General features: G+C 50.1%; 1 protein-coding gene across 2 annotated transcripts in view; it reads left to right on the top strand.

The window, feature by feature from the left end:
• LOC117652809 (syntaxin-binding protein 5) overlaps positions 1-15,095 on the top strand; it is a 78,665-nt gene that overhangs the window by 51,633 nt on the left and 11,937 nt on the right. For both annotated transcript variants that reach the window (XM_034397923.1, XM_034397922.1), the window contains exons 3-14: positions 4,680-4,862; positions 5,223-5,357; positions 5,521-5,584; positions 5,668-5,875; positions 6,174-6,249; positions 6,323-6,477; positions 6,551-6,842; positions 6,914-7,160; positions 7,236-7,364; positions 7,453-7,607; positions 7,695-7,914; positions 9,377-10,289. In XM_034397923.1, the coding sequence (XP_034253814.1) occupies positions 4,680-4,862; positions 5,223-5,357; positions 5,521-5,584; positions 5,668-5,875; positions 6,174-6,249; positions 6,323-6,477; positions 6,551-6,842; positions 6,914-7,160; positions 7,236-7,364; positions 7,453-7,607; positions 7,695-7,914; positions 9,377-10,289 (2,777 nt within the window). The remainder of the gene's footprint in view (positions 1-4,679; positions 4,863-5,222; positions 5,358-5,520; positions 5,585-5,667; positions 5,876-6,173; positions 6,250-6,322; positions 6,478-6,550; positions 6,843-6,913; positions 7,161-7,235; positions 7,365-7,452; positions 7,608-7,694; positions 7,915-9,376; positions 10,290-15,095) is intronic.

The following is a 15,095-nucleotide window of genomic DNA, read 5'->3' as shown; positions in this document are numbered from 1 at the left end:
AAGTCGTGGTGCGCCGCGAACGGGGAGGCCTGGCTGGCCCGGCGAGGCCGGCGAGGCAAGAGGGGCATGCGGATTGCACATCTCGCCCAATGGCGGCACTGCCGAGTTTGCTTTGCAGTGCCGTGGCTGTGCCCTGCCAGTGCCGTGCCGCTGGGGAAAGGGGGGCCTAGTTTCCGGCCGCAGGCTCCACTGGCTTCGCCTAGCTTTGCGTGGCTTTGCCCAGTGGGCCGTGAAGCCACCGGTCCATTATTGCCGACTGGCGGCCCCGACTTGATTATTTGCCGATTAGTGCTGGTGATGCAGCCAAAGTAGTTTGATTGATTATGATCGGCAGGTGGCGGACCTGTTGCGTGCTTGTTCGGAGAGGCTCCCTCCAGGGACTCCCTTACCTTAGACAGCGAAGACATTGTCGCCCTTGACTCTGCTGTTCCAGAAACCACAGCGGAGGAACCGGGTTTTTAAAATCGATTCCCTCGGCGTGCATCTTTTTCATCCCGTTATGCCTCCGCCAGCGCATCAACAACTCTGCAGCTTCCTTTTAGTATCCCACTTTTCTCGTTTTTAATCAAATCTCGTCGCTTTTCCACAATCTGATAATCTTCGCTTTCGTGCATCGGCGCCTCTCGGGCCACCAGCATGGGCTGCCCGCGACTCGTGAGCGGACCGAACCGATTATGCGTCCTGGGGTGAGTGGGGTGTCTCTCTCGCTCCCACGCGGCGCGGCGCGGTCCATGAGTGCGAGAGAGGCGGAGGTTTTTTCTCTGCCGCGCGCGGCCCTTGGTCCAACAAGTTGATTTCATTATGCCTCGGCGTGGCTGAGTGGCGACGCCGGGCGACGCCGGGCGACGCTGCCGACGAGGGCCGCTCCAACATGCAAAGGGGGTCATCACGACGAGGGCCTCCGTCACTCCACCGCCATTGGCACCACGGCACGGCGGCGCGCTGGATCAGTGATTCCCGCGAGCCAAGTGATTGGCCCGGCCCGAGGGCCCGGGCCCAGGACCTCCACGCCGGCGGCATGTTGCTGCCGGGGGCGTGGCGGCGCGGCGGCGCGAGGCCTGGAGCCGAGCCTGCAGCCCCTATCGGATTCCGATAGTCATCTTCCGGCGGACACTCCCCCCCCCCCCTCCCAGAATTACCCCCTTCCTCCGCTATTCCTTCCTTCCCGTCTCACCCTTTCCCCGGGGCGTCCTTAAAACGCGCCGCCGCATCAACGCCGCGACAAAGCATCGCATCTACTCCCCCCTCCCCTCCCCCCCCCCTTTTCGGCTGGCCATATAACCCGACCGCGGCGAGCCGCGGCGCCCGGCGGCGTCGGCCCGCCAACGCCGCCGTGGTTCCCGCGGTGGCCATGCTCCCCTCCTCCGAGGCCCCTCTGGGCTCCCTTGTGCAGGTCCTCGCGGGAACCCTTCTTCTTTGGCACGACGCTGTTCTCCTTTCCCCCTCCCCTTTCTTCACCCTCCCCTCCCCTTCTTCTCCGCCCCCGTTGGGGTCGCCACTGCACGGTCCGCCACACCCAAACTGACAGCGGTCTGTATGACGGCCCGAATCTGGTCCTGGGTCCTGGCCTCGGTCCTGGCCTCGGCGCTGGCCTCGCGCCGGCGCTCGGCGCGGGCCTCCACGTGTACATTGCCTCCATGGCACGCCTGGGCCATGGGCAACGCCGCTTGCACTTCTTGCCATCACACGCCATTACAGTGCCCCCTCGGCCGGGTATCGCTGGCAGGAAGGCTGGCAGGCCGGCCGCATGGAAAGTTTGCCCCGCCGGCTGCTCCCCACGGCGAGGCGGCCGTCGCGGAACGCTATACTCTACCAGTTAATGTGGCTCCTGCTTTCCCCTGGCGGTCGGGTTTGATTCGATCTCGCCGTAAGAAAGCAGTTTTCGTGTTTCGCGGGGAGTACATGGGAATTTGATGACTCGCGGGTTGGTACGCACTCCAGCTCTGCTCTGTAATTTTTTAAAAGTGAGATCAACTAAAAGGTCCAGGCTATTCCTTTGGCTTGATTTTGTAGTGAAAAATGCAAAGGGCAAAATCAGAATGACGCCACTAAAAAATCAATGTCAATGTTAGTCGGTTTCGACTGACTCTTTTGACAGTGTTAGACCTTTCATAATGTCACCCTAGTGCGCTGTGGTTGTCGTGGATGTACTCCCAAATGACCCCAAAAGCTTCGAAGTGCCCATTAAGACCTCGTCCTCAAGGTCGTCTTTATCCTGAGGTCATTTCGGGCAGACCGTATGCAGAGTTCCATTAGGCGGAGCGGAAGTGAGCACTTTGTCGTCCGTGCCGGATGTACCGGAAGCAGCGAATGTACCGGAAGCACCGAATGTACCGGAAGCACCAGATGTACCGGAAGCACCGGAAAAGGCGCGTGGCGCGGATAAGAGTCTCGCCTTTTGTGGCCCTTTTCCCCTCCGGCATGTGTACTCCGCCTGGCACGTATAAAAAGTCATATACCGCTTGCATTCGGCTCATCTAGGCACGGCCCCGGGCACAGCCGCCGGCGCAGCGGCGCAGCCTGTCCCGTGGCGCAGCTGTCGCGGTGTGGCGGGGCTGGCGGGGCGCGCGTAAAAAATGGAAATGGAGCAGCCGTATGGACCCCTCGGCTCGCAACAACTCTCTTCATACCTCCAGGATGGCCTTTGCGTGTGGGCGGACAGGAACTCGGCGTCGCGGAGCGGGTCGGTGGCCGGGGCCGACAAACCATCGGCAAAGCCGGGCAGCGCACTGTTAAAACGCTCAAAGTCTCGCCTTTAGCGCGCTGCCGCCATGCCTCGTGTTCGCGCGCGCCACACAGTGTACCCGCCGTGCTAAAGTGCAAAAGTTCTCTTCCTCAATCAGTTTGGATTCCGATATATGAGGTGACCTCGTTGGGACGTGCAGGGGTCAGGATTGTTGGCGATTGCCCGTGGGGCGGGGACCTGGGGGCGAGGCACAGTGGGCCAGAAGACCAGTGGAGGCGGCCAAAACTCTAGACGCGTCTTGAGCTCCAGAGTCGCTAAACAGGACTCGAAGCGAGCGTGTGACCCCACCAATGGATTCCTCGTTCGGAGAGCAATCCATTGGTAGGGTCACACGTTCGGTTCGAGGCCTATTTAGCGACTCTGGAGCTCAAAACGCGTTTAGAGTTTTGGCCGCCTCCACTGGTCTTCTGGCCCACTGTGCGAGGCCCCCTGGTGGGTCTTGGTGGGCGTTTCATTTGTCGCGCAGCCTCACGCCTGGGGGCTGCCTCCGAACCGTCGCTCTGTCTCTCTCGCTCTGCCGGGACCCTCCGGCAGGGTCGAGGGAGACGGAGCGACAAAGCACTGTTCGGAATCAGCCTGCTGGGAGAGCCCCGCTCGCCCCGCCCCGCCCCGCCAACCCTGGCCTGCAGTCCCTTGAGTCCCTTGGGAAGCTCGCCAGACTCGGCGGCCAGGCCAGGCACTGCGAGCCACTTCGCCATTTCGGCGAGCCAACGTTGCGAAGGCAGTGTTCCCCGCAGCGTGCCCGTGTGCCACGACACTGTGCGCCACTGTGCCACGCCACTGTGTGGCAACGGGGCCAAATATCGGGGGATAAGTAGGCCACCCACCGCGTCGGCGTCGCCGCCTTTGGCTTGCTGCCCCGGTCATGCCTCGGTCCCCCGCCGTCCGGCCGTCCGTCGGGCCTTTTTTTCCTCCCCGGGATTTCTCCGGACAAATTGCTGCACCTCCCCCCAACCCACATCATCGCACTGGCCGAAAAAACACTCGGTTGACTCACATGGCGAGAAGGGGATGAGTCTACTGCTGGCGTCATTTCGTTGTAACGTCTGCGATATTTTGTCCTCAGTTTCTTGCAGAGCTTTTCATGCCGTTTTTCGAATCGGATCCCAGATGTGAGATGTGTTTCTGCAGTGTACCACTGCTTTTGTTTTGGGAGATGGTGTAGGTGTATCCATTTGGGTGGAATGTGAAAACAGCCGGCGACTGCTTTCCCTCGGCCAGTCCTGTGGCTCGCAAGGGGCGCTGGGTGCCGATATGTGGCCTGTGTGTGTGTGTGTGTGTGTAGGTGTGTGTGTGTGTGTGTGTGTGTGTTGGCGCCGTGGGGGGCGGGGGGCGTTACTCATGAATACAAACATATGTGTGAGTGTGTTTGGGGGCGAGTCGCCGCGACCCGCATGGACCGCCGTATGGAAATGACGGGAGATGGTTTTCTAACCAACGTGATATTCTTGTCTGTGTGGATGATTGTGGCCCGTCTGCCCCGGGGGGTTCCGGGGGGTTCCGGAGCGACCCGGAGCCGCGGCGGCCCGGATGCAAAAGATGGCAGCGGTTTGTTTTCGGACGCGCGCCCGCGAAGTGCGGGACAGGCCTCCCGGTGGCCGCGGCTGCGCGGCGGGCTGGCCCACCCCGCGCATGGCAGGCGCTTTGCGGTGTGGCGGTCGCAGTTTGCCTCATTGGTGTTTGTTTGCGCTGTTGCAGGTTGCCCGCGGCCGGTGGACGGGGCCACTGGACACATCCACGCGGTCGCTGCTGACAGTTCCATTATCGGTTTGCCCAGCTGCGCGTAGATATAGTCAATGTAGCCAAGGTAGCCCGCACAGATTCCGGGTCCAGTTTCGAAACTTGCTTCCAGTGGAGGGGGAGGGGTGGGGGTGGTAAGCGAACGTGGGTGAGTCCCACCGAATGTGGTTGCTTCCTTGACTGAGCGTTGCAGCGTGGGCCGTCCCGGCGTGGACACTTCCATGCGCCACGAGACGGACGCCGCCGTGATCCAGCTCCAGTTCCTGGTCAACGAGGGCGCGCTGCTGTCCGCCACCGCCGACGACTCCATCCACCTCTGGAACTTCCGCCAGAAAAAGCCCGAGGTGGTGCACAGCCTCAAGTTCCAGAAGGAGAAGTAAGTCCGACCGATCGATTTATCGATAGTCATATCGATATATTTTGATATTCGTCTCAAATTATATCGATAGTCGTGTCGATTAATATCGATAGTCATGTCGGTTTATATCGATAGTCATGTCAATTTATATCAATAGTTATGTCAATTTATATTCAGTCATGTCGATATATATCGAGTCATCTCTATGATAGTCATGTCGATATATATCGATAGTAATGTTAATATATATCGATAGATGTCGAGATATATATATATATATCGATACACCGGAATGCACATTGTTTTTCGTTGCTCTGCGAGCAGACAGCCTCTCCGGAGCGGACCGTTGTGACCGTGCGGTGTTTGCACTTGTTCCAGGATCACGTACATGCACCTTCCCCTGCAGAGCAAGTGGCTGTACGTGGGCACAGAGCGCGGCAACATTCACATCGTCAACATCGAGGCCTTCGTGGTGTCGGGCTACGTCATCAACTGGAACAAGGCCATCGAAGTGTAAGCGCGCGCAGTCCAATCTCCTTGTTGATTTATCCCATCCCCAGTTTGCCCGCGAGATTACTCCCCAGCTGTTCCAAGATTTAAACAGCGAATCGGGGGCTCTCTCGCGCGCACCTTGCCAGCGGGACCTGATCAACTTTGACGTCTTGCCGTTTTGCAGGTCACGGAAAACCCACCCCGGACCCGTGGTTCATCTTAGCGACTGCCCCATAGACCCGAGCAAGGTGAGGGCAGGACACTGCGTTGGAATCTCTCACCTTTTTCATCAGCAAAACAAAAAGTAAATGACTTTCTCTTTCCTTCTCAGCTGTTGATAGGGTACGAGTCGGGCCAGCTGGCGCTGTGGGACCTCAAATTGAAGCAGGCGGAACTTCGCTGGCACAGCACGGAGCGCCTCAAGTCGGCGGGCTGGCACAACGACGGCAAGCAGTTCATGTGCTCGCACGTGGACGGTTCCCTGACCACCTGGGCCGTGCGGCCGGGGCCCAAGCCCGTCAACGTGCTGCTGCCTCACGGTGAGGGGGCATTCACCAATCTTTGACATCTTTAAAATCGAGGAGGGATTCAGAAATCTTTGACATCTTTAAAATCATTGGCAGTGCTTCCTGAAATCTGTGAGATGTTGTTGCCAGTGGAGCTTATTTTGCGCGCAGTTTGGCGCCTGCTTTGTGGAAGCCACTTACGACGAGTAATGAGGATTACAGTGATGGCCCCGCCCAACGCAAACATCGTCGAGCTGAGGCGGAGCGCGCGCGTTTGTCTCTGCCTGTCGTGTGTGTGTTTGTGTGTGCGTGACATTATTTTGTTTTGCAGCCAAGCCCAACAAAGACGGGAAGCTAGATGCCTGCAAGCCCGTGGACAAGGTTGAATGGAAGGTCGCGAGAACTGGGTGGGTTGCGCCGTCCCTCGTTTGGCCTTTTTCTTGACTGTGCGATGCGATTAATCGTTGTCTCCTTCCGCAGGGAGACGTACGTGATATTTTCTGGCGGCCTTGCCAACGACAAGTCCGGACGCATCCCCAGCATCACGGTGGTGCACGGCAAGAACACGACGGTCCTCGAGATGGAGCACAAAGTGATAGACTTCATTACCCTGTGCGAGAGCCCGTACGCGAGCGGTACGTGGGGGGGCCTCAACCAGCGTGGTTTACTCCTGCCAGAGTGGCGTTGACCTTGGCTCTGTCTGTGCAGAACCTCAAGAACCGTACGGCATTGCCGTGCTCCTGCACAACGACCTGGTGGTGATCGACCTGAACGCCCAGGGCTTCCCCTGCTTCGAGAACCCCTACCCCATGGACCTGCACGAGTCCCCCGTCACGTGCTGCACCTACCTGGCGGACTGCCCGTCCGACCTCATCCCCGCCTTCTACTCCGTGGGCAGCCGGACGCACAAGCGGACCGGCTTCACGGAGAGGGAGTGGCCAATCAACGGCGGGGAGTGGTCCCCCACCAGCTGCAGCTACAACGAGATCATCCTCACGGGGTAACAACTTCGCTCCACGTTCTGATCGGGCTGTCTCTCTTGCAATCCTGAGATTAAACCTTCTGTTGCAGACATGCCGACGGCAGCGTCAGGTTCTGGGACGCATCCGCCGGCACACTTCAAGTTTTATACAAGCTAAAAACCTCCAAAGTGTTTGAGAAGCCTCAGTCAAGAAGCGTTGACGGCTCCGACGACGACCCCCTCGCCATCCAGCTCATCTCCCTGTGCCCCGAGAGTCGCAAGCTGTGCGTGGCGGGGGCGTCCTCCCACGTCATTCTCTTTAAGTTTCGGAAACAGGAATCGACCAGTGACACAACGGTAAGCACGACGCTCAAACGCACTAGCACGGTGGGGCGGGAGTGGGGCGGTGGTTGATTGACCTTGTGTACGCAGACCCTGGAAATCCCCATCGTGTACGAAGTGACCGACGAAGGGCCCGAGGGCTCCCCGGAGGCTGAGTACCCGCCCAGACCCAGTCTCGTTTCCCACAGGGGCGAGTCAAACGATGCCGATGGCAAAAAGGTAAAGCTTCGTCTTTTTTGTCTGCAGGGTAAGCCTGTTTTGTCTATTTTGCCTTTTTGTCATTGTTTTCCCTCTTCCGAATTTTCAGTCTTCGTTAGAATACGCTCTTCCCTTAAAAGTAAAGCCCGGACCACAGAAGAAGCCCGCCGGTTTCCAAGCCCACATCGTGTGCATCACGCCGTGGGTGAACGGCGAGCAGCCGGGACAGATCACCGCTCTCAGCATCAACTCTTCCTATGGACTGTAAGGGCGTCTCCATTTGACTGTGTGCTGGCCGTCTGCCCGGCCTGAGCGCTCCCTTTTGACTCTGTGGCATCGCGTTCCTTCCAGAATGGCCTACGGCAACGAGTCCGGCATCGCCGTGGTGGACATTGTCCAGAGGACGTGCGTGCTGTCCATGGGCACGCCGGACCTGTACGGAAGCGCGGACCCGTACCAGAGAGTGCCCCGCTCCCCCAAGCGGGGCGGCCAGCCCGCCGGCCCCTCGGACTTCACCAACCCCGGGGCTCGCGAGGATGACCCGCGGTGCCGCTCCCCCTCGACGGACCAGGTAACAGGCTTGTTTCTTATAGTTTTGGCTAGAAGTCTTTCAGAAAACCTGCGTCCTTGCCAGTTTTCAATCTCCCTTATCACTACGGCGTCCAAACGCGGACATATTTTAGTGCTAGAATCGAGGCTAGAGTTCAGACTGTACTGACTAAATTTTACCGTGTCGAACCAATGCAGGTTTATCTTAAAATATTTGTAATTAGTGGAGAACCAGTGCAGTTTCTAACAACTTCCGGTTTTTGTTTTTCTTCCTTTGTGTTGTTTGTGTGTGCTCGATTCTCTGTCGCCTGTCATGTCATAAGCAGGGAAAGCCTTTCCACAAAGAATATAACGAAGAATTTTCCATTTAAAAATGTTTAAAAACAAATCTTAATTTGTTGCGAACAGCTTGTAGCCTAATCAATATGCAAATGGTTAACTGAGCATGAAACGCTAAAAATACTGTGTCAAGGCTTTCACAACCACAGTGGCATACAGTGCATGTAGATGAAATGAAAATTTACCTCAATCCTGAAGGATCTAACGACGAGCAGTAGTTGAACGTGACATCTGTTCGGAGGACGCCACCCCAGAGATGATCGGCGCCGTATCCAGGATACGCTTGAGCTCGTGAAGGTTCTTTCTGTATTGCAGGTGCTGCAAGGTCGGGGACAGGACCCACCCTTCCTTGTTTTTTTTTTTTTTTTAAATCATTGTCTCGTTTCGATAGAGTTTGCTCCGGTAGAACAGACATGCGGTTTCCAGGTGTGCTCGACAGTTTTTAGAGAGTTTTCTAATCACAAAACGTCAGGTTACAAACTGTGTACCTGATTCTACATTTGGGATGGCATTACTTCCCGTCTGTTTGCTATTGGAATTTAATGTCGACACGTCTTAGCAAAAATTATATTTACGTGTGTCTCAATAGAATCACGTTAGAAGTTGCCGAACTGAAGGACGCGATGTTAGCATGAAAACTGGTTAAGCAGCATGAAAATTTATTTATTCATACAAGCACTTGTTTCTGCGATTGCACTTCAGTTTAGTTCTCACTACAATGATTTGGGCGTGTTTTACAAAACGCTTCATTTCAAAAGTTTAATTCCTTTCGGAAGTATATTGACGATCGGAGTACAAACGTTCAGTAAAATCACGCCAGAAATATTAATTTGGCACGTTTGAGTGAAATATAAGGCACCGTTCAGAATTGCGTAGGTAGTCTTTTCGCGCTCATACTCTAAATTTCTCCTTAGGACTTTCTTGAAGCTTTATTTATTGAAAGCTGTCAGTAGATCATTATTTTATACTTTTAATTTCTTTTTACTAATGATTCATCTATTACATATTCCCAGGCTGTGCATTTATGAGGAAGACTTACAATTTTCGTTCTCTTTTTTTTTCTTTTCTCACTTCTTTTGCCATTTCCTTCTCACAATCCTTTCCCGATTTTTCCTCCTCTATATCCTTTTTGTGGCATGAGATAGACTGAGCAACTTGCAGATAATGTAACCACAGCTCCGCCTCCCTTTCTTGCCTTATCCCTGCCATCCCCTAACAAGGACAAGGAAGAGCGAGACAGTGACAGTGATCCTACGTCTGGGAACATCGCCGGGTCAAGAACTCCTGCGGGGCCGTCAGGTCAGCCATCGCCCAGTGGCGAGGCGTCGGAGGAGTATTTTCCGGAAGAAGACAACCTGAAGCGAGTCTCTGAGCCCAGTAGTGAACCGGGGGGTAAACCACCTCCCACAGCAAGCACTGCGCTCGACCCGAATAGGAAGAGAAGTCACTCCTGGAAAGGCTTCAGTTTCAAAAAACAGCTTAGTAGAGTGGATATAAAATTGAAGCAAACATTTTCTAATGCTCCTCAGACGGGTCAAGTGCCGCTGGGGAGCAGTAAACAGCCCTCGGTGACCATCTCCTACTCAGCTATAACTCCCAGTCAGTTGTCTCCGGTTGGTACGGATTCACCTCCGGACTCAACGGAAGACCTTAAAGAAATCCTCACTCCAGAGAGTGAGGATGCCCCTAAAAGCTCAACTGCCTGTCCCCCTTCTGACGACGCGGGCCTCTTCAGTCCCGACGAAGTCAGTGTTGAGTACGGCACCGAGGCGTGCGAATGCCTGAGTGACTCTGGCATGGACACTGGGTCTGATGCTGACAGAGTGAGTCGCCGGCCCGCTGACTTGCCCCTATTTGACGCCGATGGAAGGCCTATGAGGCCGCCACGCAGAAGAGAGAGCGTCATGAAGAAAGTCACGGAAAAGAGGGATGGCCGTCTTTTGTCCGTTCCAAATATTAAGTACCACCGCTCAGATCACCACCATTTGAGGGATCTCCGGCGAAAGGATGAGGCTTCATCGAGTGCTCCTGCATTTGGCGGTTTCATCCGCAGGTTCAGTAAGTGTCCCTTTCTTTCGTCCCAAATCATGCTTGGCCGTTCACTTTGTCGTATCTCACTCAATTTTCAATACTTTTACTATCGTTTTTGTTTCCTTTCGTCATTTTAATATTTAAATTAAACTGAAAGCAATGGGTATAGACGTAGTTCGCGTATAGCAAATATAGCTGAATGAAATGATTTGATGTACATAGGTCACTTTAGTTGATTTAGTGTGCTGTTTCGTTACCTAGAATGGTTACTGAGAATGAATCTGATACTTGCTTGTAAAATCCCGTTATTATATATTGAATGGTTGCTGGAAAGAACGTAAGCGCCTATCAGGAGCATAATTCAATCTGTATATAATGCCTTCCAGAACAAGAGCAATTATTTACATTTTTTGTACTTTGGTGCAAGGAAAGACACAGTATACACACGCACATGTCTCACATGCTACACACCGAAAACAGTGTATTTATTGCAGGCACAAATGCAGGCTTGTGGAGGTGGGGTCTCATCTCTTCTTGGTTCTGTTATTCACCCCAAATTGTTTATTCCAGTGCCACGAAACACGCTCAATTTTATTATTTTTCAAAGAACAGTGCACCTATGCTTCAATTGAAATCATGGTTTCCTGTTTGTTGTATGCACTTACTCATAACTTTAAAATTAAGCGTGTGTCCGTGCTACCCACGATTCCAACAACATGTCATGAATTAATTCATCACTGCTCTCATTTCAATGTTTTTGTGTTGTGTGTTGTGTTCTATCAAACCTAACCCCTTGACATGTTTCTGTGTCTGTGTTAAAGGAATCCGACGAGGAGCCGAGCTGTCTGAAGCTCCTGTTTGGTACATACTTATTGCAGTACTATTAACTTAACCCCAAAACTAACTCGGTAGGGAAGCTCTCCAGTGTATTGCCTTTTCCTCTGTGACAGAACTCCTGCGCTAGATTAACCCACTACTATGTGACTTAGTAAAGTCACTGTTATGTTGCTGATGTTCGCGAGGCTGTATAGGTACTTCTAGATGCACACTTAGACCGGTATAATTTTATGAGATACTTTCTATTTCTTATCGCGCGTTGTTTTCCTTTCAGAGATATTTATTCAACATGTCCTCCCTCGTTCTTTATCCCTGCGTCAACCCTCTTAACATATTCACTGCAGCGTAGTTGCGCTTATTACTTAGCGTACCACGCACAGTGAATTTGTTAAAATGTTTATAATTACCTGTTTGCTATTTCGTCTGGAATTGTCTTTAACATCCGGCTTCTTGTGTGCACATGTTATTTGCTTTGGTGATGGTGTTGCTAATGGGTATCATCCCAACCTTTTCCTGCCCTCTGCTCCTGCATCTGTAGCTAAATGGAGTGTGCGTTTCCCCAACATCTGGGAAACAGAATGTAGGAAGTGGTGCGGGAGCTGGTGTTAGCTCCCCGCGCAGGCCGCCTGAACCAGTCAAACGGTGCCGCTCCCAAGGTACCCGAAAACTGCAGAAATGCTTGAGCACGGCTTCATATTCAGAAGATGGCTGCAGTGGTGTTGGTGTTGCGGGTGGTGGTGGCTTATTTCCGCGGTCTCCAGAGCATCTACGTGCCGGGTCCCACAGCAACCTCCTTGTTACTCGACAATATTGCAGTTTTGGTAGTACCGTCACCTTTTTTGCATATTCATTTTAACTCTTAGACACTCTGCATACGTCAGCCCTTTAAACATTATCTTTAAATTTAATTCCTCATTTAACAATTGGACGAAGGTCAAAGTTTTTGAAACAATGTTTGAGGGCCTGTCCTCTGTGTAGAGTGTGATAACATTGTAGAAATAAGCGGTCAACAGATCATGAATTATCTAGAATGTGTTTTTATTTTATCCTGCCGATAGCCGAACTCACTCAAACTGCTTTTTGCAGTAGTAGTATAGCAAGTCAAAAAACTTTTTTTTAAATCACCTATTGAAGTACACGTTATACTGCTACACTTTAAATGTCCCCATATCTTAATGACAGTGGAATGCTTTTCATTCTCTCATGCGTCTATTTCTCTAAAATTCTTAACAATTTCATCATATTACATTTCGCACAGCTTTCAAGTCACTGCTCTTTATTATCATTTTAACTTAGAATCATGCTTCAAAATGCGCCTGTTACTTATATTCTAATTGATTTACACTTTGATTTACTCCTTTTGAAAGCATGAAAACTCGAAACCACAATTTACGACCAATTCTGCAAGTACATATTTTTAGCACCTCCACCTCTGAATTCTGAAATTCAACATGCAAACCGATCTTACGTATGATTCTTCTGGATTTATTTTTTATACTAAGTATTTTTGTAGTTCAAAAATCTAGTCTGCGTTTATTTGAAATAAGAATGAGATAGCTGTAGCATTGTTTGTTTACAGGGTGGCCTGTGTGTTCTCGTAAGTTTTATGGTGTGTTCGATGTTCATTGTTTTTGCGGCACTCTGCTGTTATACTTTCAGACCTTTGAAGCGCATTGATCTGTAAGTGGAGCTGAGTAAGCAGCCCCTAGTCAAATCATCCCTGGGCTGCAGACCACCTTGTTTACTTTCTATGCTACAGTTACTTTTTAAGATAAAATAGTTTATGATCTGTTGATTGATTCTCAAAACAACTAAGTACTTTAAGGGGCTACTTTATCCCTACAAATGAGTTGTTACCGTAGACACTGAGGAACAACTCTTAGTTGAATTACCACCTAAGTAGGATATAACTGATTCCTTTTAGTGTAAAAAGAGAAAACCCCATTGTCAGGAGAGATGTGTTAATCCACAGTGATAGCCACTTCTATGCAACAGTTCGTTAAACAACAATTTTATGAATTTTACTTCGCCTCTGTCTCACACTTACTCCCTGTAGTAATAAGAAGTAGAATGTGGCACTTTTGAGACGACTCTTCGTCTTCGTATTTGCGACACACTTAAATCCAGTCTTATCACTCACTCCTTCCAAGATCTTTTAGAACAGTCTTCTTAGATACAGCACCTTAAAGTAGTTTTACAGAGCATGAGGTATGTAAGGTAGTTTCTTTCTGACGGTGACGTACTATCCAAAACTACATTCTTCATATGTTTGTCAGCTGTGACATCGGTTTAGTCACTGAAATTCTGAATTTTCCCGTATTATATACTTCCTACCCCTCCTCTCTGTGAAATCCTCACTTCCTGTTGCCTTGTTCCGCACCCAATCCTCACTTTTTAACACTCATTTTGTGCCCTTCCTCCTTCTGTCTCTGTCTCTATGTGCTGACAAATGTGATCGTGTTTCGTGTGCTGTCCCGTGTCGTTTGATGCAAAGGTGCCTTGCAGACTGACACATTGGTGTGCTTACTGAACTGTCTTCCTTGTTGCTGTGCTCAGTGTGGAACACCCTATAACATTTTTTTTCTTTAAAGGAAGCAATAAATGTCCTGTTAGCACTTATATCTTATACATACCTAAACTTGATTTGAATTTTGCCGTTTCCTTCCAGTTTTGCTCCTTTTTACGGGCATTTTTATAGCGAGACATTTTAATTTATTGATAACGTGTTTGGCTTTTAGATTCTATATGTCTGACAGCCATTTTTAAATCCAATATGTCTATGAAATAAAGCCACTACACACCAAAAGGGGCTTTACATGCAATAAATTTTTTCTAAATAATTGTTTTTGCAATTGGCTCATTTTTATCTCTTAGAACCATCTGCTTTGTTTTTATTGTCGTTTCTATGGTATATTTCGAATTGTTTTTTTCTTTTAATACATTGTAAAACACTGAAAGCAACATTTTTTTATGGTTCGTTACTATGGCATGAGGAATGGTTTCTGTGTGCATCTTGGTAGCTTAGAAGTACTTCAGCTACTCGTTTTTCGAACTAACAAAAAGAATCATTATTGGTATTCCATTCAAAAAGCTTATGCTGTTACTTTTTACCAACCTCAGCAACTGTTCTCAAACAATGTGCACCTCTGCAAACAAAATAGTGCCCTAACACGACACTGACGAGTCCCTAGACCCTTTAAAATCACGCATTTGACGCCACGCTTTATGCAGTCACATCTTTGCTTTTAGTCTTCCTTTTCTTTCTGCCTCCTTAATTTCCGAAATTCGAATTCATAGCTCAATGCAAAACCAGTCTGATTCAAATTATTTGAGGTACATATACTTTTCCATTGTTTGCTTAACGTATTGCATTGTTTGCTTGTTTCATCTTCTACACTTGCTTGAAATAGAAACACGCATCATGATATATTAGGCAAGGCTTCAGTGGGCTTTTATTTATTCATAAAATTTGTTGGATGATAAAATTTGTACTTAAACGTAGAGGCTTGCGTTCATGACAACGCTCTGAAAATTGTACATACAAATGAATTCTTGGCAAATAAGTGTTTTTACATGCAATATCTTAAGTCTACGTTCAATGACCATGTGTTGACCTAGTTATTTTCTCAAGCAGATTAGTCTTTTAGCTTTACTCTCAGTTTTCTTGAGGTTTGTTTAGAAGTGGAACACTTTGAACGAGATCACCCTATTCACTTTAATTTCTATTCAAATTCCCTTCTCAACTTCTCTCCTGGCTATAATTTAAAGAGAGAAAAGTCATGTTCAAAATTTCCCGTGTACTCAAAAAACAACTAAATTCAGTACCATAAAAAATAAAGCAACGTAATGCAAAAGCAATTTTCTAGCTATGTAAAATCGTGCATGGTGTTCCGTGACAATTTGCGCCATTTGATCTTACGCACGCGACCTACTGTAATGAAACTGTGCCCAATAAATGTTAGGGACAAAATTATTACGGACACAGTTTTTATCAAA

The sequence above is a fragment of the Thrips palmi genome, unplaced genomic scaffold, assembly GCF_012932325.1.
Source record: "Thrips palmi isolate BJ-2018 unplaced genomic scaffold, TpBJ-2018v1 HiC_scaffold_7, whole genome shotgun sequence".
Classification (NCBI taxonomy): domain Eukaryota; kingdom Metazoa; phylum Arthropoda; class Insecta; order Thysanoptera; family Thripidae; genus Thrips; species Thrips palmi.
The sequence above is the reverse complement of the archived record's forward strand: the minus strand, read 5'-3'. Positions and strand labels throughout refer to the sequence as shown.